The sequence below is a fragment of the Halichoerus grypus genome, chromosome 2 (genome assembly GCF_964656455.1).
Source record: "Halichoerus grypus chromosome 2, mHalGry1.hap1.1, whole genome shotgun sequence".
Lineage (NCBI taxonomy): Eukaryota > Metazoa > Chordata > Mammalia > Carnivora > Phocidae > Halichoerus > Halichoerus grypus.
The window spans coordinates 145,465,554-145,488,314 of NC_135713.1; the positions used below are offsets into that span (position 1 = coordinate 145,465,554).

The following is a 22,761-nucleotide window of genomic DNA, read 5'->3' on the forward strand; positions in this document are numbered from 1 at the left end:
GTGACACACAGTCAAGAGAATGAGAAGACAAGCCACAGACTGGAACAAAATATTTGCAAAAGAATATATCTGAAAATATACCCAAAATAGTCGAAGAACTCTGAAAGCCCAATAGTAAGAAATAAAAGAACGGGATGAAAAACTGGGCCAAAGACCTTAATAGACACCTCACTAAGGAAGATCTGCAGATGGCAAAAAAGCACATGCAAAGATCCTTCACATTATATGTCGTCAAAGAAATACGCAAATTAAAACAACAGTGAGATGCTCTACATGCCTATTAGAATGTCCAAAATCCAGAAGGCTGACAGCAGCAAATGCTGGTTCTGAGCTACAGTTCTTTACTAATTAGGGGGCTTGCTTTCAGCCTAGGGGTCAGACAGAGGTGAAAACTTAAGATCTCTTTGTTCTTTTCTGAACATGCATCTTGGTTGGGCCTCATCTTGCTTTTTCAGCTGCTTTTAAATGTCCTGATTTCTCCAAGAGTCTTACCCCAAGCCTCTCCTGGGGGCCTCAGATGATCTATCTTATCTGTATCCTTCCTTTCTTGCCCCAGGTATCAGTGAGACTGTAGTCTACCTCCAATTTTCATGAGCAATGCTTGCTGCTTCTCCCTACTTGAGATCTGAGTGAGGCAAGACAGAGCCCAGTACTTCTGGCAGCCCCCCAACCAGGCTAGAACTTTACAAATAAAGCCTGCTCTGTTCTTTTCCTGATGGAGAGACGGAATCGGGAACTCCACTGCCTCCTCTCCAGACAAGACGTTGCTCTGGGGAAAGGGATGCCACAAAACTTCCCACAATTTCAAATGCGGTTTTTGAGTGTTTGGTTGCTGTAGATCTTTTTATTGTTTCCCAGAGCTTTTCTAAGCTTATTTTGGCTAGTTTCTAGAAGGCTTCTTGTTGTTGTTGTTTTGTTTTGTTTTATTTTGTTTTATTTTGTGATGCTTCCAAAGAGGATTGAGGGCTTGGAGTTTTTACTCTGTCATTTTGCTGACCTCCTTCTACTTTGCCTGGAAATCACAGACCACTCAATATGGTGATCATAGAAAAGGAAATTATTTTTTAAAAAAGAAGCAAAATTGTCATTCATGTTTATATATATATATATATATATATATTTAAAGATTTTATTTATTTATTTGAGAGAGAGACAGAGATAGCAACAGAGAGAGCCAGAGAACATGAGGGGGGAAGAGGGGCAGAGGGAGAAGCTGGCTCCCCGCAGAGCCAGGACCCTGGGGCAAAGGCAGATGCTTAAACGACTGCCACCCAGGCACCCCTCATGTGTTATATAAAAAGTCCAAAACAACAAATTCATTATTGTAATTTATAAGAGACTTTAGGCAGTCAGCTGTATACGAAACCAGTACTTTGCAAATAAAATTTTTAAAAAGATACCATTTACAATAGCTTTAAAATATGAAATATCTAAAATTAAACTCAAAAATATGCAATAATGCTATGGAGAAAATATGTGAAGAGTTATTAGACCGAAATAAACAGATACACTTTTAGCTAGGGCACCATGGAGTTACTCAGATCAGAGGGCTGAAAGCTATCTGCAGAGGGAAAATGGGGGAGGGACAAAAGCAGGGAAAGAATGTGTCTGTTTTGCAGAACAAGCAGCTCCCACCAAGGAGACATACGGCCAGGTGTTCCAACGGATACACCCTTGCATGAGCCAGTTTGGAGCTGAGGACCTGTGCAGAAATCCTTAAGTTTCTGAGGGCAACCTGAGTTGCCCTTAAGTTTCCTTTAGCTCATTATAATACTGAGAGCTCCTATGGGCAGAGTTTTGGGCCATTTTTTTTAAACATGCAATGTATGCACTAGCATGTTGACAAGCTACTGACAAGCTAGGTATTTGCAGCTGAACCAAAGTGCCTAACAAAATATGTGTGAGTTCCCTAATGTAGCCAGCTCCCTGCCCCCAACACCCTGAATAAAAGCTTCCTGCACTAACCCCATGGGGAGACACTGCTTTGACAGTGTAATTACTTGCTGCAAGTAATAAAAACTTTTTGCTCCGACCGAGAGACTTGGGCTGGTTAATTGCCTGACGCACCGCCAAGGGGCAGACCCTTTGTGTACGGTGACAATACCATGGCAATGGATTATGAGAATCAGTATTGTGAAGCTATCAATTTTCCCAAGGTAATTTGTAGATTCAATGAATCCAATCAAAGTCTCAGCATTTTTATTTACAAGTTGGCATAATGATGATTCTTCATGCGACTTGATAATAGCCAAAATACTTGAACAAAAATTCATGGATACCTACTCTATCTTAGCAAGACTTCGTTTCCTGCTATATTAACACGGGGGTGGGGTATCCGTGACCCCATTCCTTGCTACAAACTGCCTCCTTATCTACCCTAAATACTTCTGAACCTGCTTTCACTTTTCCCCATAACTTACCTTCAAAATTCTCTATGATTATATTCATGACTTATTGTCTGCTCTTTACCGCCCCCGACCGAAAAAAAAAAAAAAAGTTACGGAGAGCAGCCAACTTTGTTTTGTTCACTGACATACTTCCAAACACTGCAGGGGCGCTTGGAACGCAGCAGGTGCTCGATACACTTTGATTGAATCACTGAAGGGGAAGTAGGTTTGCTCTCGGCGGTTGTCTACTTGCCTTACGATCATTTATGCAGACGCACAGCTACAAGAAACACCACCCTCAGCAAACCCCCATTTCCTTCCTGAGGAACCTGGAGCCACGCGCCGGCTAGCCCAAGCGGTGTGACAGCGAGCCGGGCAGCGGGAGCTGGGCACTTGACAGGCGCGCCCGGCCCCGCCTCTCAGTCTAGCCGCGGGGAACTACACTTCCCAGAATGCTTGGTGCTCGCGTGGACTACATTCCCCAGAGGCATTGCGGCCGTCCCCCCTCCGCCTCCCGTCCCGCCTCTCCGGACCTGCGCGGGACGCCGGTCGTTTGCTGCCGGAGCGGGAGGCTCAGGGACTTGAAGTCGGCCCAGGCATCGCCCGGGGAGGGGTCCCGACCCCAGGCCGCTGTCCGCCGGGGCAGTGCCGGAGCCTCCGCCTGCGGAGCACGGCCAGGGAGGCGCAGCCCCCGGAACCCCGGGGCCTGGGCGAGGTGAGCGGCGGAGGGTCGGCGGAATGCGGGACGGAGGGAGGACCGGGGCCTCGGGAGGATGCGGCGCCGGGGCGCGGGGCACAGGCCCGAGGGGCGCGAGCGGGGCCTTTGTGGGCGCGGGCGGGGGCGGAGGGCCGGCACCCCCGATGCGCCCGCCTGCCCCGCACCGCCGTCCCGCGGACGCGCCCCTGACCGCGGCAGGTCGGGCACTTGTCCCCGCCGGCCCAGGCCCCGGGCGCCCTCCTGCTCCCTCCGGACCCGTGCCCAGCGCGCTAGCTGCCGGGCCCCGCGCGCGTGTGGCTCTGCCACCGGCTGTCAGTGAACGGGAGGAACTGTTCCCGCCCCTCCCGGCGCCGCTGCCCTCCCGGGCTGCGGGCGCCCAGGTGTGTTTTCTGCCAGAAGTGAGTTGCCGGCCTCCCCCCACGGCAGAGCCCGGACGGGAACCCAGGTCTTCGGCTCCTGTGCCTGCTCCTCTGGACGGCAGCCCTCTGGCCGCCACGGGAGAGCTGCTGTCACCCCTTCCCGAAGCACTTTTCTCTGGAAGCCTGGAAGGAGATTCCTTGACAGGAGGGGGAGGACTCGGGGGGGGCAGCTTGGGGTGGAGACAAGTTGTCCCCTGCGGGCAGTGAGGTCAGAGCAGGCGCTCTGGGCGCGGTACGGACCCCGGCGCAGCCTCGCGGCTGTGCGCCCCGGGCCGAGCGGCTCCGGCTGTGCGCTCAGTTTCCTGAGCTGTAACCGGGCGCGGACAATGGCAGCCGGGCGGCGGGACTGAGCGTGTGGGCGGCGCCTGGCCCGGGGAGGGTCAGTGAGTTATTGCGGCCGCTACTGCAGCTGGAGTCCTACGTCCTTTTCCTCTGAGCCGCTCGGCCAAGAGGGGGGTCCCGGACCCCTGGGCCTGGCCCTCGTCTCTGGGCCTGTCTAGCCCCAGCTCCTTCGGACTTCCCTGTCCGAGGGCTCGTGGCCTCGTTCTCGGGCGGTGTAAGGATTTCAGAGCTGGTGATTCTCAGGGGTGGAAAGCACAAGGGGCTTCTCCCTCCTGGCTCCCTATTTCCTCTTCCAGATCTGCCTTCTGGAGACCCCACCCGTCCTCGCAGAAGAGCCCAGAAAGAAGATATGGCTCTTGGACCGAGGGAAGCAAGGTCTCGAGTGAGTTCATTGCCATCTCAGGTCTTACAGATAGAGAGATAGATCGATTGATTGATTGATGGGTTGGTTGATGTACTTACTCTCTTACTTATCCTACCCTTAAACTGAAGTTCTCTACTCAATACAATTTTCTCCAGGATTTGGAGCTCTAGCCCTTTTCTCCTTGAAGAGTCGATCCACCCAGGTGGAGGGTGGATTCTGTAGGCAATGTTTGCCTCCTCCCTGCCAATCCATGTCTAGTGTTTCTCTTTTCTTTTCCTGACAGACGCTTCTTTTTATTCATGAATCTCAATTCAGTGTATGATTACTGACTTGACAGGTAAGATGCCACATGGGGACGGAACAAAGAAACACGCACACCTGGCAGTTCCTTTCTGGCCCTGCTTCCTTGGCTCGCCCTGGTCTCTCTCCCTACCCTTGGCTTTTCCTTAGGATACCTTCCCTAGACTTCTCCAAGCCACCATTGCTAGGTTTTTCTCCCTCTTTACTTTGTGGATCACGTGCCTTGTTTCTATACTCTCTTGAAAACTGTTCTTGACCTGCTATTTTCATCCTTCTGTTGTTGGAAATGGTCCAGGTGAGCCAGTGCATGAACAAGGAGTAGCCGTGTTGGAGGGGACACAGTTGGAGAGATCTCTGGACTGCAAGGGCAGAGAGAAGACTCCCCAGGAAGGAGCAGGGAGGGTTTTGTGGGATATCAGGAGTGGAGAGGCAGGGTCTGCAGTGGGTAAGAAGCGGGGCTTGAAGCCAGACTGCCGGGCTTGAACCCATCTCCTCGGTTGTTTGTGGGCCTTGGACAAATAGCTCCATCTCTCTATGCCCGTTTCCTCATCTGGACAATGGGAATAACAAGCATGCCGACCTCATGGGGTAAGTGACAGGGTCAGGTGAGTTAGTGCATGGAAAGTGTTTAGATCAGGGCTGGGCACTAGCAGATGCCCAACATGGGGTGGTTGTGGGAGCCGGGTGATGTTACTGTAGTAATAATACCACTCATGCCGACAGATGGGAACGGCTGTACCGTGCTGCTAGGACTTGTCCTTGCATTGCTCATCTTCATCTGACAGTAACAGTTAATGCTGCTGGGGGTCGGCCTGAGGGCTTGGCCTTTGTTCTCACTCTCATGCCAGCGTAGCAGTGATCATCCCGGTGTTACACATGAGCAAACTGAAGCTCAGAGACGTCCAGTAACCTGAATTCCAACCCCAGTGTGTCTGGCTTCTGGGTCCAGGCTCGTCACTGCCCAGCCATTCCCCTGGTGCCTCTTTCAGAACCTGGGGCAGCCCCAGCCCCGTGTTCCCAGAGCTCTTCTCCGTTGTCATGTCTTTGGGCCCATGAATCGTGGTGGTGGTTGATCTTCGGGCTGGGGCCGGCCAGTGCATATCTGGGCTGCTTTTTTCTAAAGCTTTCCTCTTCCATTCCCACAGAGCCACGCTGCTCTCGTGCCCAGAATCTTCTCCATCCCTGCAGAGGAGCTAATGCATGCGGCATTCTCCCTAAGCTCACCTGCTCCCCTATGTCCGTACTGCATGGGCTTGCGTGTAAAGCTCAGTGACAGGCGTTTAAGACCAGAGAGAATATACTGAGTGCTGGGTTAACAGAAAACTTTAATCATTGTCCTGCCTCTGCCACTGATAAAGTATGTGACCCAGGGTCTTGGCTGCTCTGGACCTTCTCATCCTCATCTCTGAAGTGAGGATTTAGGGGCGCCTGGGTGGCTCAGTCTGTTAAGCATCTGCCTTCGGCTCAGGTCGTGATCTCAGGGTCCTGGGATTGAGCCCCGAGTCGGGCTCTCTGCTCAGTGAGGAGTTTGCTTCTGCCTCTCCCTGCTGCTCCCCTTGCTTGTACTTTCTCTCTCTGTCAAATAAATAAATAAAATCTTAAAAAAATAAAATGAGGTTTGAGCTGGGAGATGGTGTATGGTCCTGTCCAGCTACACGTTTTTCTTTCATTGATCAAATTACTTCATACGTTTATCTTGTCTGCCAGTTGAGTTGTAAGTTCTTTTGAGGGCTAAGATAATTTCTTGCATTCCCCCTATGTGGCAATAAATTACCTTATTATACATGTATTGCCTGCTCATGTTTAAAATATCAGAGTATTAAAAAAATGTACATAAAGAAGAAAGTGAAATTGTTCTTACCAAGTATCTAGAGATGGTCACTGTCACCCCTTTGGTGTATGTCCCTCAGGCTCGTATTCTGTTCACCTTTGTTTTTTGTTTATGTGTGTATTTATATGTACATATGTACACATTTATTTTACCATTTTAACTTTTCTTGTGTGATAAAATACGCATGACGTAACATTTACCACTTTAACCGTTTTTGGGCGTATATCTCAGTGGCATTAAGTACATTCACATCGTTGTGCAACTATCACCACTACCCGTCTCCGTTGTATAGATTATCTCATTTATTTTTTAATGCCATGAAGTAGACATTGAGAGGCAGTTTTGCAGAGTGGTTACAAATGGAGCCTTGGTCTCCTCCAGACTGAAATTCTACCTCACCCCTGACCAGCTGTGACACTGTGATTTATAATATGAAATATATATTTGGTCTTCACTCCTGTTCCTAGCCCATAGGAAATTATAAGGGTTTTGGAAGCTAAGTGATTAGTAATATTTGGGTTTTGTTCTTGAAAAAGCTTCAGATCAATAAAGGTGAAATCGGTATGTGTTGTTATTCATAACTAGCCATTTCAAGCCAGAGTTGATATGAATGAGGTGACTTTTGGAAAGCCCCTAACCATCCGAGCTGGTTGGCAGGAGAACCAACCTTGATTAGAGGGGTTGGACCTTTCAAGCCCTCCCCCCACAACCCAGGGGCCAGTCATGCCTACATAATGGTCAGTGATTTAATTCATTGGGCCTATGTAGTGAAACTTCTGTCAAAACCCAAGAGGACAGGGTTCAGAGAGCTTCTGGGTTGGTGAACACTTGTAGATGGGGAAAGTGGTGCATCCAGAGAGGGCATAGAAAGCTTCACACCCCTTCCCACATGCCCTGCCCTGTGCATCGATTCCCTCTGGCTGTCCCTGAGTTCTATCCTTCTATAATTAACTGGTAATCAGTAAGTAAATGCTTTCCTGCATTGTGGCACTTTTCCTGCATTTGCCACTTTAGCAAATTAATTAAACCCGAGGAAGGGGGTTGTAGAAACCTCCAGTTCATAGCCAGTTGGTCGGAAGCATAGGTAACAGTCTGGACTTGAAATTGGCATCTGAAGCTGGGGCAGTCTTGTGGAACCGAGCCCTTAACCTGTGGGATCTGACTGTGTCTCCAGGTCAGTGGCATGAGCATTGAGGGAAATTGTAGGACTGCCTGGCTGGTGTCACACAACTGCTTGGTGTGTGGAAAACCCACATGTCTGGGGTCAGAAGTAAAGTATGGACAGGAGACACACAGGTCCTCCGATATATGAGGTTTTTTATATACCAGCTGTTCGACTTGGACATTTCTCTTTGCTTTTTCTTGTGTAAAATGGGGGCAATAATAGTACCTATTTTATAGGATTCTCGTAAAGATATGTATTTACAGTAACGGTTAATATAAATCTCTAGGAACAGTAGTTGGTCCGAAGAAAGCATTCAATAAATGATAGCTATTTTAATTTCCATTCTCATCATCCTGTGGCTTCAGTAAGCACAGAGATCGTGTCATAAGCTAGTTAATCTAGCCTGCATCAGTGATTATTTGGGTTGTTTACATTTTTTTGCGATCACTAACACCATGATAAATATCTCGGATGTGCATTTTTGTGCACTATTTATTATGATACAAATAGAGCAACTGATAAGTTAAAGGATCTGCACATTTTAAAGCTTTAAATATGTATTGTCAAATTGTCATCAGGAAGATTTTTCTAATTAACACACCTACCAATGGTCTTACTTCCTCCCCACATCTCCTTATGGTAGTTAACACAGGGCCTGGTGAATACTTCATGCTGCTCAGTATGTATTTGTCACTGGCCGATGGGTCATTAAACAAATGACCTGACATCTTCAGAAACCAGAATGACATCAGAAGCCTTTCGTGGCAGCCCATCTACTCCCCCCTGCTACCTTCACTCTGTGTGGTGGGAGGTCCTGGGTGAGCCAGGATGGCTTGTCATTACAGGTGTCGGTGACCTTCGAGGATGTGGCTGTGCTCTTTACACGGGATGAGTGGAGGAAGCTGGGTCCTTCTCAGAGAAACGTGTATCAGGAAGTGATGCTGGAGAACTACAGTAACCTGGTCTCACTGGGTAAGGGAATTTTCCCTGTAGATGAAAAGGTCAGACGTTAGCATAAGTCAGCACCTGCCTCCCTGCATAAAAGCCGTGGGTCGTCAGGAACTTTTAGCTGAATTTTGCCTTAGGATTGTACACATTGTAAATAAATAAGTGTTTAAAACTTCTTTTCCCCTATAGGCATGGATTTGTCCCATGCATGGGACAGTTAACATACTTGCATGTTAGAAATTCCCTCATAGTTCAGGCAACATTTTCCTGCTGATCTTGTTTGCTCAGCTCACAGCAGAGAGCATCCCTCAACTGTCTTCATTAACCTGCCGCCAGCCTTTCCCAGTTCTCCCTTCCTGCCTGACGAACGTTGTATAACCCACCTTTGAAAGGGAGTCAGAGAGCACTTTCTCATTTTAAACAGGGCACTTGGTACACAGTCTCTCGGTATGGGTACCTGTTTACAAATATTTAGTCTTTACATTAACGTATTCCCTCTCCTGTAGAAAGCCATGGATACTCTAGTAATCAAAGCTGCATGTTTATCATATTTCTCTAACCTACAACAACTAATTACATAGCCACGCCCTACAGGTCCCTTGCTTTTCCCCTCACAAAGGCCCTCACATCGCGGGGGCACGGCCGAGCACCCCACCGAAGCTCATTGTGCCGTCCCCTGAGTTTTCCACTCAGATCCGTGATGCCTCTTTCGAGTCAAAGCAAAACGAAGTCTTTTCTTTTTGTCTCTGAGCAGGACTCCTGTTTTCCAAACCAAAAGTGATCTCCCTGTTGCAGCAAGGAGAAGATCCCTGGAGGGTAGAGAAAGAAAGTCCTGGAGGCCCCTCTCTAGGTGAGTGGGTGGGACCGAGGGGCCGGGAATGGGCTCAGGCAGCAGTCTGGGTGGTAAGTGGACGGTGCAGCTTGGAGATGTGGTTCGGAAAAGTTTCCCCTGGGTCTCTGTCCTCAAGAAGTGGCGGAGAGGGGACGCTCGGGCCCCAGACGCAAGCTTCCTCTTATTCTCTGGTAGTCACTTCCCAATGAATCTCTCAGGAGCTCTTCTTACTCGCTCCTGTTTTCAGAGGAGGGCTGCACATCGGGGATTCAGTCAGCAAACAGCGTACTTAAGGAATGGCAGGGAATCCTTCTGACCGAGGCTCAGGGTACGTGAGAGAAGGAGCCGAGGAAGGAAACGGTGTCAGAAAGCTAGCCGGGCCGCGGTACAGCGGGCTTTGACAAGACCCGACATGGGACCGTCCCATGGAAATAAGGAGTTTCAGCAGATACTGGAGTTCTTGGTATTTCAGGAAAGTTGGCTTAACTGTGAAACAATGGAAAGGTCCTCTGATAAAGGCGTGGCGGGAGAAGCTGGGCGAGTCCCCGCTCTGGCCCCGAGCGCCACAGTCAGAAAGGAGGGCAGCTGGTGTGGACGGAGCTGGGGCGGGGGGGGGCGTGGGGGGTGGGGAGCATCGTGCTGATGTGTCCCCGTTGCTGCTGAAGGGAGCGGACGTGGCTGTGCGGGTCTGGTGTGTGTGGAAGCGCAGATGGAAAGGCTGGGGACACACCTGAGCTGGTGCCAGGACCTCCACTGGGAATGGCATCGAGAAGGGGCGGGACGAAAGAGGGCTTCAGTTACCTGTAATCTTAGCATTTCATAGAGAATAGATTCGTGAAGTCCTTGTGCAATTGGAGTTGAACACGCATGGTCACTTTGGAAGTCTTGTGGGGATAGATTTAAAGTGAGGGAAAACCCGAGGTGGAACCGTCCCGGAGACACTTGCAATAAGGTAGGTGAGACGTTTCCAGGGTCTGGACAAAGGCACGGGCAGTGGGGTCCAGGAGGGAAGAAGAGGGGCCCCTTTGTGAAGGGTGAAGGCCGAGTTCGCTGCGGGATGGGTCTCACTGGAGATGTGGGTGGAATGTTCGGGGAGAGATGCCGGCGGACAGTTGTATGAGGTCTGTGGGAACTCGGAAGGGAGGTCAGGGAGCCGTCGGCACAATGGTGGCATCTGACGCCTCGAGCTGACCAGGCGAGGACACAGAGCAGAGGACAGAATGCCAGGAAACCTCACCATTTACGAGGTGGGTTAGGAAAGAAGACTGGCTGAGCCTGAGAAGTCATCAGAGGAGAGAAACGGGAGAGGCGGCTTACAGGGAAGTTGGGGACGGAGAGCTGCTGAAAGGGGGACGATCCGGGTTCAGACCCGCACCCCCTGCTTTCCTGTCCCGTGATGGACGGTGTGTGAGCTCCATGCTGAGAGAGAGGTGTTAAGGATGCCTCTTAGAGTTTTGATTCAGAACTAGTGCCGTTTCTAGAGACAAGGGGTTGGTTATACAGGTTGGGGGGAATGATCGTGAATTCAGTTTTAGGCATGTTGAATTTGAGTCGTCGAGACATCTAAGTTGCAATTTTGAGTGGGCTCTTGTATCACTGGGTGTGGAGAGAAGTCTTGCCTTGCGTATGTGTTTGGAATAGAAATGGGCGCACAGAAAGAGTGCAGAACAAAGAGAATTAGGGTCCAAGGACTAAACCCTGATGGACCCCCAGGACTGAAGATTATGCAGGGGAACACGAGTGCACAGAGGAGATTGAGGCTGGTGGGAAGGGAGAGGAATGTGGAGTAAAGCGGGGGGGTCACCGGAGCCTAGGAAGAGGGCCGCTCAAGGCAAACAAGGGGTCACTGTGAGCCGCTGCTGACAGGTTGGTTAGGGGGGAACTGCCCAGCGTTTTGTCTCAGCCCCCTGGAGGTCGTGGCTGCTTTAGCGAGGTGGCTGAGGACAGAAGCCAGGAGGGGGTACGAGGGGGTGATGGGCGGGAGGAAGGGAGCGGGTGTGAGATAGTGCGCCAGAGCGGATGTGGAGGAGGAGCTCTTATGCACATACAGTTGTATATATCCTCTCGTTTTCCTGTGTCCACTCTGATTACACAGCGCACGTTATTTTGCCCGTCACCTGGTGTCTGTTGAAACTCTCCATGGCCCCCCGTAGAGGGCTTCCTCTCTCTGTGGGGGAGCTTGGAGTGACTTCGGTTGTATTCAGCTTTGGATCATGTTAGCCCAGCAGGCCTGGTTCGGGCTAGGATTTTATAAATGGTATGATTGTGATTCGCGTGATGGATATTGATTTAAAGCTGTACCTTTATCACATATCTGTGTAAAGTCCTGAGATGGATCGCAGTTTGAGTTAACAGAGGAATCTGGTTGAATAAACTGTGGCATGTTCACGCAGACTTCTTTGAGGAAGACCTCTGTAAATTCCGCTACGGGGTGATCTCCACAACATATTCATAGGTGGAAACACGTACTTTTAGCTCAGGAAGGAGGAAATACCAAAACGACAAAAGAGGTGGGGGGTGGGAGGGATGGGGTGGCTGGGTGATAGACCTTGGGGAGGGTATGTGCTATGGTGAGCACTGTGAATTGTGTAAGACTGTTGAATCACAGATCTGTACCTCTGAAACAAATAATACATTATATATTAAAAAAAAAAAAAAAGATAGCAGGAGGGGAAGAATAAAGGGGGGGAATCGGAGGGGGAGATGAACCATGAGAGACTATGGACTCTGAAAAACAAACTGAGGGTTCTAGAGGGGAGGGGGTGGGAGGATGGGTTAGCCTGGTGATGGGTATTAAAGAGGGCATGTTCTGCATGGAGCAGTGGGTGTTATGCGCAAACGATGAATCATGGAACACTACATCAAAAACTAATGATGTAATGTGTGGTGATTAACATAACAATAAAAAAGACAAAAGAAAGTGTCTATTAGGTTTTAAAAAAGGAGAGAAAAGCCTCTTCTGCCTCATCACCAAAAAGAAAAAAAAAAAAAGTAAAAGTAGATCAATAAAAATGGTTACTGATGAAGGCAGAAAAGAAAAAAAAAAAAGGACGAAGAGAACAGGGATAGGATCTAGAATTGTTTAAAGGTGCCTTTTCATAATTTTGACTTCGGAACTCAAAACTGTTTTTTATAAAAGTATAAAACCAGAAATCAAATGAAAATGTCCATAAATATCGCAAGCAAAATGAAACAAATGACCCTAATTGCCTTTCAGGTTGGTGGCTGAGTCACATACAAAGGCATTTGAAATAATTCTTATCACAGCAGTTTGAATAAACTTCCTGAGCGATTTCTATCTGTGACATTTTGATTCATAATAATATATAATTGGTCTTCATCCATTTCTGGCACAGAGCTCCTAAAACCCTTGGAATTTCCTAAGTGACGAGAGCCATAAAGGTGACTTGTTATGTCAGTGAGTGGCTTTTGGACCCCACCCAAGGATGGGCGCTGGTTGCTAGGGAATCAACCCTGTGGTTAGTGTTGGAATTTTCAGTCCCAGCCCCTGACCTGCTCCTTGAATCAGTTGCAGGGGGCAGTGATTTAGTCCATCATGCCTGTGTATTTAAGGCCCCAGAAAAACCCAAAAGGACAGGGTTCAGAGAGCTTCCTGGTTGGCTAACACGTGAAGGTCTGGGGAGAGTGGTACACCCAGACAGGGTATGGAAGCTCCTCGCCTTTTCCCCTGAACATTGCCCGATGCTCTCTTCCAGCTGGCTGGTCCTGAGTTACATCCTTTTATAATAAACGAGTGATCTAGGAAGAAAAAAATTTGAGTTCTGTGAGCCACTCTAGCTAATTAATCAAAACCAAGGAGGGGGTTGTGGAAACCTCTGATTTATAACCCACTGATCGAAAGCACAGATGATAATTTGGGCTTACAACTGGTGTGTGAAGGGGACAGGGGACAGTCTTGGAGGACTGAGCCCTTAACCGGTGGGGTCTGATGCTATCTCCAGGTAGCTAGTTGAGTTGAATTACAGGACACCCAGTTGGTGTCCAAGAATTGCTTGTTGTTAGTGTGGGAACCGCCTCTCTCCCCCTACATGGGAATTGGTACACAGCTTTTAATTACCTTATAGGCAAAAGGAACTACAAAACAATAGGCAGGCCAGATCTGAGGACCCAGAGGTGGTCCCCCAGGACCAGCCAAGAGGGTCCTTGGCATCGCACAGGGTAGAAATAAAACTCTAGCAAAGTTTATTGAAGATACAAAGAGAGGGCAGATACAGACAATGTCTGGGAGACTCAGGAAAGAAGAGTGAGTCCCATCTTTGCTTAGGGTCTGAGGTTTTTATTGAGGACGGTGGTCTGGTGTACGTGTCCTCTCAGGCATCCAGGAACTGGCCGAAATAAGGACGAGTGCTCAGGTGTCCTCTGTAAGTCACTTACTTCCTGGAGGCAGGCGTCTTGGGTCAAGGTGTCTATATGGTCAGTGGTCTTGGAAAACGTACATGATGTACCTGAGGACCTTACCTTGCCCTGTCATTCCTTAGATGTTACCTGTTGTGCTGGAAGACTCCAGAGAAATCATTAACCCCTTGACCTTTACAAGGAGGACGTACACTAATGCATGCGAAAGATGGGGGTGCGGGTCGTAGCAAGAACAGAGGCAGCCAAAAACGCAGTCCATCATGGGCTCTCCTCAGTTTCCCTGTCTCAGTAAGATCATGTGGCTGTGTTTCCGAGGAGAGTTCTTAGCTTTGAGAAGTGTGTTCTGACCTTTCATGGGTGAAATGATAGAATATTTGGGATTTACCATCCGTACTCTGTCAGAAGAGATGGAGGGGCGTGTAGGAGTATGTTCCACCTGCTCTATCGAGTACCACAGACCATGTGGCTTGAAACAACAGAAACTTACTGTCTCACAGTTCTGGAGGCTAGAAGTTCAAAACCAGGGCATTGACAGGGCCGTGCCCCCCCGAGACTCCGGTACGTTCCTCCCGTGGCTCTTCCTAGCTTCGGGCGTGGCCGCCATCTTCGTTGGCTTGTGGCTGTGTCGCTCCCATTTCTGCTGCTCCTGTCGCTCGGTGGTCTTCCCGTGTGCCTTCGCCGTGCGGGCCTGTGTCTGGACTTCCCTTCTCTGAGGACCCCAGTCATAGTGGATTAGGACCTGATGACGTGATCTTAACTTAATTAATCTTCAAGGACACCGTTTCCAAATAAGGTCACAATCTGAGTTACTGAACTTACAGCTTCAGCGTAGCCTTTTTGGGTGACACAGTTCAACTCGTAACAAGCCAGTAGTTGAAATAGCAGTAGTGATTGTGGAAGCTGGCTGGGAGGTTCGCGGTACAGTTCACTCTCCTTTTTTGTACATGTTGACCATTTTCCATAATAAAAAGCTTTAAAAGTTAGCATTAGCAACAAAATTTCTAGAACAGCATTTCTCTTTTTCACCAACACAGACATTACGGAGGAGGTTTGACTGTGTATGCTACCCCGTCCTGGTGTTAGGTATAATTCCCGGCACGTAGCTCCCTGAGTCCTCAGACTCTGTAGAAAGTCTCTGAGAAGTGCATAGGACATTTTATAGGAGTGACTCTGAATCTGACCAACTACAGGATAAGGTGGGGACGGATACGTTAGGAACGAAGTCCAGAAAGCTGGCCGGGTTCAAAGACACTGATGCTGCTTCAGCCCTCACACTATCTGGCTAATCCTTTAAAATCCCATCTTAGAGGTTTCTTCCAAAACACTCTGACCACCACCTGTACCCCTTCCCCGTTTGCACCCTCCACTGAGGGTAGTTTGGATGGTGGTCTAAGCTCACATTCACGTCCATTTCTACCTTGTCATTTTGTTGTAAAAATCATCACATTGCGATGTGATGGCCTGTTCCTTCTTTGTCTCTAATGTCAAGCTGGGAACTCCCTGAAGACGTGAACTGTTTCTTTTCATTACCGGATCTGGAAGGTCTGATGGATCACCAGTGCGTAGGAGAGAGCCTGGCATATGTAGGTGCTTTTTAAGTATTTGATGAATGAATTAAATAAGGAGCGGTCGGTGCTTTTTGAAGGAATAAGAGGAGTTACATGTAGTAAGAGGGATAAATCCAGTGGGAGATAATCCCGGATACATGAGAAACTGGAGTCAAAGGATCAAACCAAGGATCAGTAGCAATGTCACTATGGAGTAAGGAGACCCTGAATTTGGATGTCTTAATGACAGTTGTTAGCGACATCTTAGAGAAGAGGTTGAAGAGAATTTGTTGACTGACCAGACTTGGAATGAAGAGGAGGGAAGAATCTGAGATGAAACGATTTATGGCTTAGTCACTGAAAAGCTCATGGTGGGATTCTGTGCTGGGAAACAGAAAAAAGGTTTGAAAAGGAATGCACTGGGTTCAGATCTGGGCAGCCTAAATTTGAAAAGATACTCAAATGGCAAGTCTAGCAGGCAGTTGGAAATAGCTGTTTAAAGTGTTCTGAGAGGAGTCAGGATAGTCCCTCACGCAGGAGGTGTGGGAGTGGCCAGGGAGAGACTTCCAGAGTGTCCTACGAGCCTAGGGAGGAGAGTCGAGAACTGATGCTAGGCGCCAGTCAGGGTCACAGAGCAAGGTCGCTCTGGCCTCCAGACTTCTGACTCCGTCCTAGCCTTGCTCATGCCGTAGCTCAGGCCCAGGCTGGACTCTAGAACAGAACAAAAGTCACACCACGCTTCCGGAGACAGATCTGTGGGGCTGTGAACACACTAAGCAGATCATAAGGAACAGTTAGGATTTCCACAGTCTGGGTCTCGTGTCCACTGCGGTGGGAAACCCGAATCAGGGCTAAGGCGTGGGCACTCCAGGTAGTGTTGAGGTGAGTTGCCCAGTGTGGATATGGACCCTCGTAGCTGTGATCACTTCCATTAAAACAGAGAAATTCCCGGTGTCCCATTTCCCTGTTCAGCTCTAAACAAAACTTTTCAAGAGCGTCTCTGTATTGATGTTTCCATCTTGTCATCTCCCCGTCTCCTCTGTGTGCTCCATGGTGTCTTTCTTCCTCACATTCCCAAAAAGCACGGCCACTAAATCCCAGTCAGTCTCCACTTGGGCACAGGCAGGGTTAAGTTTCTGGTCCTCAGCTTGTTTCCAGAGTTGCTCGCTCACTCCTCCCTGCAGTACTTTCTTCCTTTGGCTTCTGGAGCACCGTGTTCTGATTTTCCTCCCTTTCTTGACCTCTGATGTGGCCATGCCTAAGTGAGTGTTCGTGCTTCAGCTTTAAATAAAATGTACCTACTGAGGACTCCCAGATACCTCCCTGTAGCTCCCACCTCGTCCCTGATCTCCAGAGTACATACAACTGACGGTCTCAGCGTCCTCCTTGAGGGTCTAGATGTAAAGGCGCCTCAGCCACCACAAACATGTTGGAAACCGAATGCACCCCCAGACCTGCCCCTTTTCTGCCTTCTGTTCTCAGTGGCTTGTGCAGCATTCATCATTTTCAGGCCGGAAACCTAGGAGTGATCTCTTAACTGCTTTATTCCTGCTCAGTGCCCCACACTGTCTGCCAGCAAGCCGGGTCGTGTTATCACCTCCTTAATAGGACAGCCGGCTGCATGGTCTATGCCTCCACCCCCTCGCTCAGCCAGATAACTCCAGCAGCCACCTGAGTGCTTGCTCCCCTCCCTGCATCCACTTGGGCCTCACCAGACCGTTATCTACACGGTGGTCCACCTGAGTGATCATGTCCTTTCCCTCTGGCTTCCCATCGTGCTTAGAATAAAATTCCAGGGGCACCTGGGGGGCTCAGTCGGGTGAGCATCGGACTCTTGATTTTGGCTCAGGTCATGATCTCAGGGTCGTGGGATTGAGCCCTGCCTCTCTCCCTCTGCACCCCCTCCCCACCCCCGCTTGCGTGCATGCTCTCTCTCAAATAAATAAACCTTTTTTTAAAAAAAAGAACAGAATTCCAAACTCCTCACCACGAGGCCTTTCCTGATTTGCCCCTTCCTGGTGCTCCAGTCTTACTTAGCATCGTCCCTCTTGCTGTGTACCCACACAGCCTCTTTGCAGTTCCTCAGAAGTCACCCCACTTCTGTGTTTGCTGTTTCCTTTGCCTGGGAAGCTCTTTCTTCACATATCCACACAGCTTTCATTTACTTACTGTTTGTCACTTCATCCCCTCTCCCCCAGCGTGCCTGTGCACACACACACACACACCCCCCAAAGTATAAGCTCCTGAAAGGCTGGAACTCTGTCTCAGTCATGACATTATCTATATTCCCGAGAATGTTAGCTAGTCTATAATAGGCACTTACTAAATATTTGTGAATGGAAAGGACATCTCCACCATATGCAAAACTAAGGAGCACCTGAGTGGCTCCATGGGTTAAGCATCCCAACTCTTGATCTCAGGGTCGTGAGTTCAAGCCCCACGTTGGGTTTCTTTTTTTTTTTTTTTTTTAAGATTTTATTTATGTGCGAGAGAGAGAATGAGAGACAGAGAGCATGAGAGGGAGGAGGGTCAGAGGGAGAAGCAGACTCCCTGCCGAGCAGGGAGCCTGATGCGGGACTCGATCCCGGGACTCCAGGATCATGACCTGAGCCGAAGGCAGTCGCCCAACCAACTGAGCCACCTAGGCGTCCCCACGTTGGGTTTCTTGTTGGGCATAGAGCCTACTTAAAAAAAGGAGTGTCCCAGAAACTGCATGGAGTTTTACATACCTGGCAAGAAGCCAGGGAAGGGAGAGGAGAACAGAGATGGACAGAGGTAGGATCATGAAACACCTGGTTCACTGCATTAAGTACACTGGCCCTTATATATGAATTATTGAAGATAAATTTGGGGAATCTTAAGGAAGTTTGCAGCATGCTAAGATGTGGATTTTAAAAAGATTGCTCAGGTTGCAGTGTGGAGACTAAATTAGTAGAGAGCAAGACTTGAGGCCAGGAGAGTAGTGAGGAGACTATGGTACGAATGGTGAAGCATGAGAAACAAAATACCACGAAGGCATCTGGCCCAGTGCTCAGGGCTTTACTCTTAAGTTAGCAAGACTTCGTTGGGGAAGGAACAAGGAAGGTGTTGGGCAGAAAGTAAAACACTCCTTTCCCTTAAAATAAGTAGTAAAGACATTGGGGCACCTGGGTGGCTCAGTCGGTTAAGTGTCTGCCTTCGGCTCAGGTCATGATTCCAGGGTCCTGGGATTGAGCCCCGCATCGGGCTCCCTGCTCAGTGGGGATCCTGCCTCTCCCTCTCCTTCTGCCCCTCCCCCAGCTCATGCTCTTGCTTGCGCATGCGCTCTCTCTCTCAAATGAATAAATTAAAAAAAATAAACTTAAAAAAAAAATAGTAAAGGCATGAGTGCATGTAAAATGAGCCAAGGAGGGTGTAACAGAGTGGAGGGGAAAATTCCAAATTTTAAAGAGGGAAGAGAAAATGTTATTCAGGAAGGAGACCGAGAAGTAAAGCTGGTAGAAAAGAGAAAAGCAGAATGCATTATGATCACCAAGCAGAGAGAAGTCATACACGGGTGAGAAAGGGAACGTCTGATAGGAATCTCAGCCACAGTGAGGTGCAGAGGAGCCCTTTAAATGGTTCTCCCCGGCCCAGGAGGACATGCCATGCACAGCCATTCCCTGGCAGAATTTAATAGTTTATGAAACTCTGAGCCGAAGGCAGACGCTTAATGACTGAGCCACCCAGGCGCCCCTCAATTCTGTTCTTTACCACTCTATCGTGCTAGCCCTTTTTTACCTTTTTGTATTTGTGCCCATCTTGTTTACCTTTGACTCTTTTCCACACTGTCTGCATAGCCTCTTTGCTTGATGCATTAGCAAGGCTGCCTTTCTGGCTTGCACCTTTCAGCTTCATGCCTACCTGCAGGACCTCTAGATTAACACCATAACTCGTTCCTGTTTGAACTGGCCCTGAATGTAACCACCCATACGATGATCTCCCATCACTCATGTAATGTCCTGTCCTGTAAGGCAACCTCAAATGTTTGAATCATGTGTATTTGTGTGTGTGTGCACGTGTATGAAATAAGGAATTGAGACTATTTGACATTGTTCAGATTAGGAATATATAAGTAATTAAGGAAAATTAACAAAACATTTCATGTATAATTTAGGTGTCATCAGGAGGATCTGTAAATAGGGCAAGCTAATCTGCTTGCAGAGAATACTTACGGTAGAAAAGGAAAGTCTAATATATTTAGATGTAGGTAGATGTGTAATTATATATATACAAAGGTATAGAATATGTATTTTAAATACTGTGTTAAGTGCTATAATAAGGGGAATGGACTGTAGAAACTCAGAGTCAAGAAAGGACTCCGTTGAGACACCTGGGTGGCTCAGATGGTTAAGCGTCTGCCTTCGGCTCAGGTCATGATCCCAGGGTCCTGGGATCAGGCCCCACATCGGGCTCCCTGCTCAGTGGGAAGCCTGCTTCTCCCTCCGCCTCTGTCATTCCCTCCACTTGTGCTCCCTGGCTCTGTCTCTGTCAAATAAATAAATAAAATCTTAAAAAAAAAAAAAAGAAAGAAAGGACTCTATTAACTTTTGAACTGTCTGAAGGATACAAAGGAATTGGGCATGAGGGAAAGTGGGGAAGACTTTACAGATTAGGAAGATTACACACAATGAAGAGAAATGTCATGAAAATAATTTCAGAGCCCAGGATGGCTTTGGACTGATCCCAGGCTGCCTTTCCCAATTCGTGCTCCCCTGGTTGCTCTTAACACTCACCTTCTTTAAATAGGTTTGTTTTATTCTTTTCTCCACCATAGTACTTCAGTTCCCGTTGATTCTTTTTCTCTATCGCTTGAATCTTTTATGTTTTCCTCTTATAGTTGGCCAGATAAAGACCCTATTTAAATAAATTAATACTTGGGATGCCTGGGTGGCTCAGTCTTTAAGCGTCTGCCTTCGGCTCAGGTCATGATCCAGGGGTCCTGGGATCAAGCCCCGCATCGGGCTCCCTGCTCCGCGGGAAGCCTGCTTCTCCCTCTCCCACTCCCCCTGCTTGTGTTCCCTCTCCTGCTGTGTCTCTCTCTGTCAAATAAATAAATAAATACCATCAATACTTAGTTTTTTCTCTACATTTAGTCTCAGTAGCCAGAAACCATATTACATGAAACATCTTTAGTTTTTTTTCCCCCTCCAGGATGGAAGAGCAGTCACAAAACCACGAAGTCAACTCAGACACAGGATTGTTCTTTTCAGGAGTTGATGATGAGAAGATCCAGAAGAAATGGACCCTGGGACTTTAAATCAGAAAAACCCTGCATTTATGAAGACAGATTAGAGAAAAAGCAGGAGAAAAAAGAAAGTATTCAGGCAGTTTCAGTTACCCACAAAAAAATCCTCATTGTAGAAAGAAGCCATAAAAATAATGAATTTGGCCAAAACTTTAGCCCAAAGTCGGTCCTTGTTAGGCAACAGATGGTTCCCAGAGAAAAAACACCACCAAAATGTGAAATACAAGGAAACAGCTTCAAACAGAATCCATATTTGCTTAATCAACCAAAAATCAACACCGCAGAGAAACGCTATAAATGTAGCATATGTGAAAAAACCTTCATTAACACTTCATCTCTTCGCAAACATGAGAAAAACCATAGCGGAGAGAAATTATTTAAATGTAGAGAATGTTCGAAAGCCTTCAACCAAAGTTCAGCTCTCATTCAGCATCAGATAACTCACACTGGAGAGAAGCCCTACGTGTGTAAAGAATGTGGGAAAGCCTTCACTCTGAGTACATCCCTTTACAAACACCTAAGAACCCACACTGTGGAGAAGTCCTACAGATGTAAAGAATGTGGTAAATCCTTCAGCAGAAGGTCTGGCCTTTTCATACATCAAAAAATCCATGCTGGAGAAAATCCCCATAGATACAATCCAGGTAGGAAGGCATCCAGCACATCCCTTCCCGGATGTCAGAGAATTCATCTCAGAAAGAAGTCCTATTTATGTAATGAATGTGGCAACACCTTTAAGTCTAGCTCATCCCTTCGTTATCATCAGAGGATTCACACGGGAGAGAAACCTTTCAAGTGCAGTGAATGTGGGAGAGCCTTCAGTCAGAGTGCATCTCTTATCCAGCACGAAAGAATTCACACTGGAGAAAAGCCCTATCGGTGTAACGAATGTGGAAAAGGTTTCACTTCTATTTCAAGACTTAATAGACACCGGATAATTCATACCGGTGAGAAGTTTTATAACTGTAATGAATGTGGCAAAGCCTTAAGTTCTCACTCGACACTTATTATTCATGAAAGAATTCACACTGGAGAGAAACCGTGTAAATGTAAAGTGTGTGGGAAAGCCTTCCGACAGAGTTCAGCTCTCATTCAACATCAGAGGATGCATACCGGAGAAAGACCCTATAAATGCAACGAGTGCGGGAAAACATTCAGGTGTAACTCATCCCTTAGTAATCATCAGAGAATTCACACAGGAGAGAAACCATATCGGTGTGAGGAATGCGGGATATCTTTCGGCCAAAGTTCAGCTCTTATTCAGCATCGGAGGATTCATACAGGAGAGAAGCCCTTTAAATGTAACACATGTGGGAAGACTTTCAGACAGAGCTCATCACGTATTGCCCATCAGAGAATTCATACTGGAGAGAAACCATATGAATGTACTACATGCGGGAAACTTTTCAATCACAGGTCATCTCTTACTAATCATTACAAAATTCATATCGAGGAGAACCCCTAGGAAGTAGATTTGCATGTGTGAAAGCCTTAAACCAAAGCTCATCAGAATACCCGAGAGTGATACAACAGAAGTAATGGATAGGGAAAACCTTTCTGTGATGTAGGCCTCATCAGATAACCAGATTCCAAGGATAAGCCTTGACTATGTAATAGATAATGAGGAAAGTAGGAAGTGTTCATGCCTGCCAGGCACTTTTGAAAATAACCTGAAATGAAGAATTCACAAGTGGAGACACTGACTTTGGGCATTTGTAAAATAATTCTCTTTCTAGAGCAGTGTACACGAGATACCTAAACATCTGGGTGAGGGGAGGTGTGCACTGGATTTCTCATTAAAAAGAAACTTATAAATTGGTAATACTTTTTTTTTTACAACTAACATTTAATAGCATATAAAAGATGTGATTGAATTCTACACTTTTAGAGAAAAGGACCAAATAAAAGATTAAAAACAACAACAAAAAAGAGCTGTGAACTACCTCTCCGTTTCTGGGGTTTGTCCTTTTCCTGACCTGATGTCAAATTCTGTGCATGGATTTCATTTAAAAATAGAAATAAAAGTCTGTTGTCTTCATCCTGTGTTCTTCTAGTAATTGCTATGGATTGGGAATTTTCTAACCAATTGCTAATGCTGTTCTCGAATTTTATTTGTTTAGCTGTGAGGTCATTTATGAGGAAAGTATGCCAGCTAGGTACTGCGAGCTGTCATCCTGGGTACATTAAATGGGAAAAATAAGCAATTCTTTCAAGTTTAAAGCTATTAAATATCTATAAATTCACAATGGAAGGAGCTAGCAAAAG

General features: G+C 47.5%; 1 protein-coding gene across 5 annotated transcripts; it reads left to right on the plus strand.

Moving 5' to 3' along the window:
• Positions 1 to 2,912: 2,912 nt before the first annotated feature.
• On the plus strand, positions 2,913 to 22,534 carry LOC118528575 (zinc finger protein 354B). Of its 5 annotated transcripts, XM_078067676.1 has the most exons (6): positions 2,913 to 3,102; positions 4,163 to 4,248; positions 4,514 to 4,567; positions 8,372 to 8,498; positions 9,229 to 9,324; positions 20,403 to 22,534. In XM_078067676.1, exons 4-6 carry the CDS (start codon positions 8,465 to 8,467, stop codon positions 21,959 to 21,961), a joined length of 1,689 nt encoding a protein of 562 aa, XP_077923802.1. In that variant the 5' UTR covers positions 2,913 to 3,102; positions 4,163 to 4,248; positions 4,514 to 4,567; positions 8,372 to 8,464; the 3' UTR covers positions 21,962 to 22,534. The 5 variants fall into 5 exon arrangements, with proteins under 5 accessions (XP_077923802.1, XP_035936917.1, XP_035936918.1 ...); XM_036081024.2 differs by lacking the exon at positions 4,514 to 4,567; XM_036081025.2 differs by lacking the exon at positions 2,913 to 3,102 and having other exon boundaries at positions 3,118 to 4,248.
• Positions 22,535 to 22,761: the final 227 nt, after the last annotated feature.

What these genes read in the sequence shown, in the direction of transcription:
- LOC118528575 (XM_036081024.2), top strand. Translation starts at nt 4,216, where the DNA reads ATGGCTCTTGGACCGAGGGAAGCAAGGTCTCGA. An exon ending in CGAGGGAAGCAAGGTCTCGA is followed by an intron (nt 4,249 to 8,371) that starts GTGAGTTCATTG and finishes TTGTCATTACAG; the next exon opens with GTGTCGGTGACCTTCGAGGA. An exon ending in TCCTGGAGGCCCCTCTCTAG is followed by an intron (nt 9,325 to 20,402) that starts GTGAGTGGGTGG and finishes TTCCCCCTCCAG; the next exon opens with GATGGAAGAGCAGTCACAAA.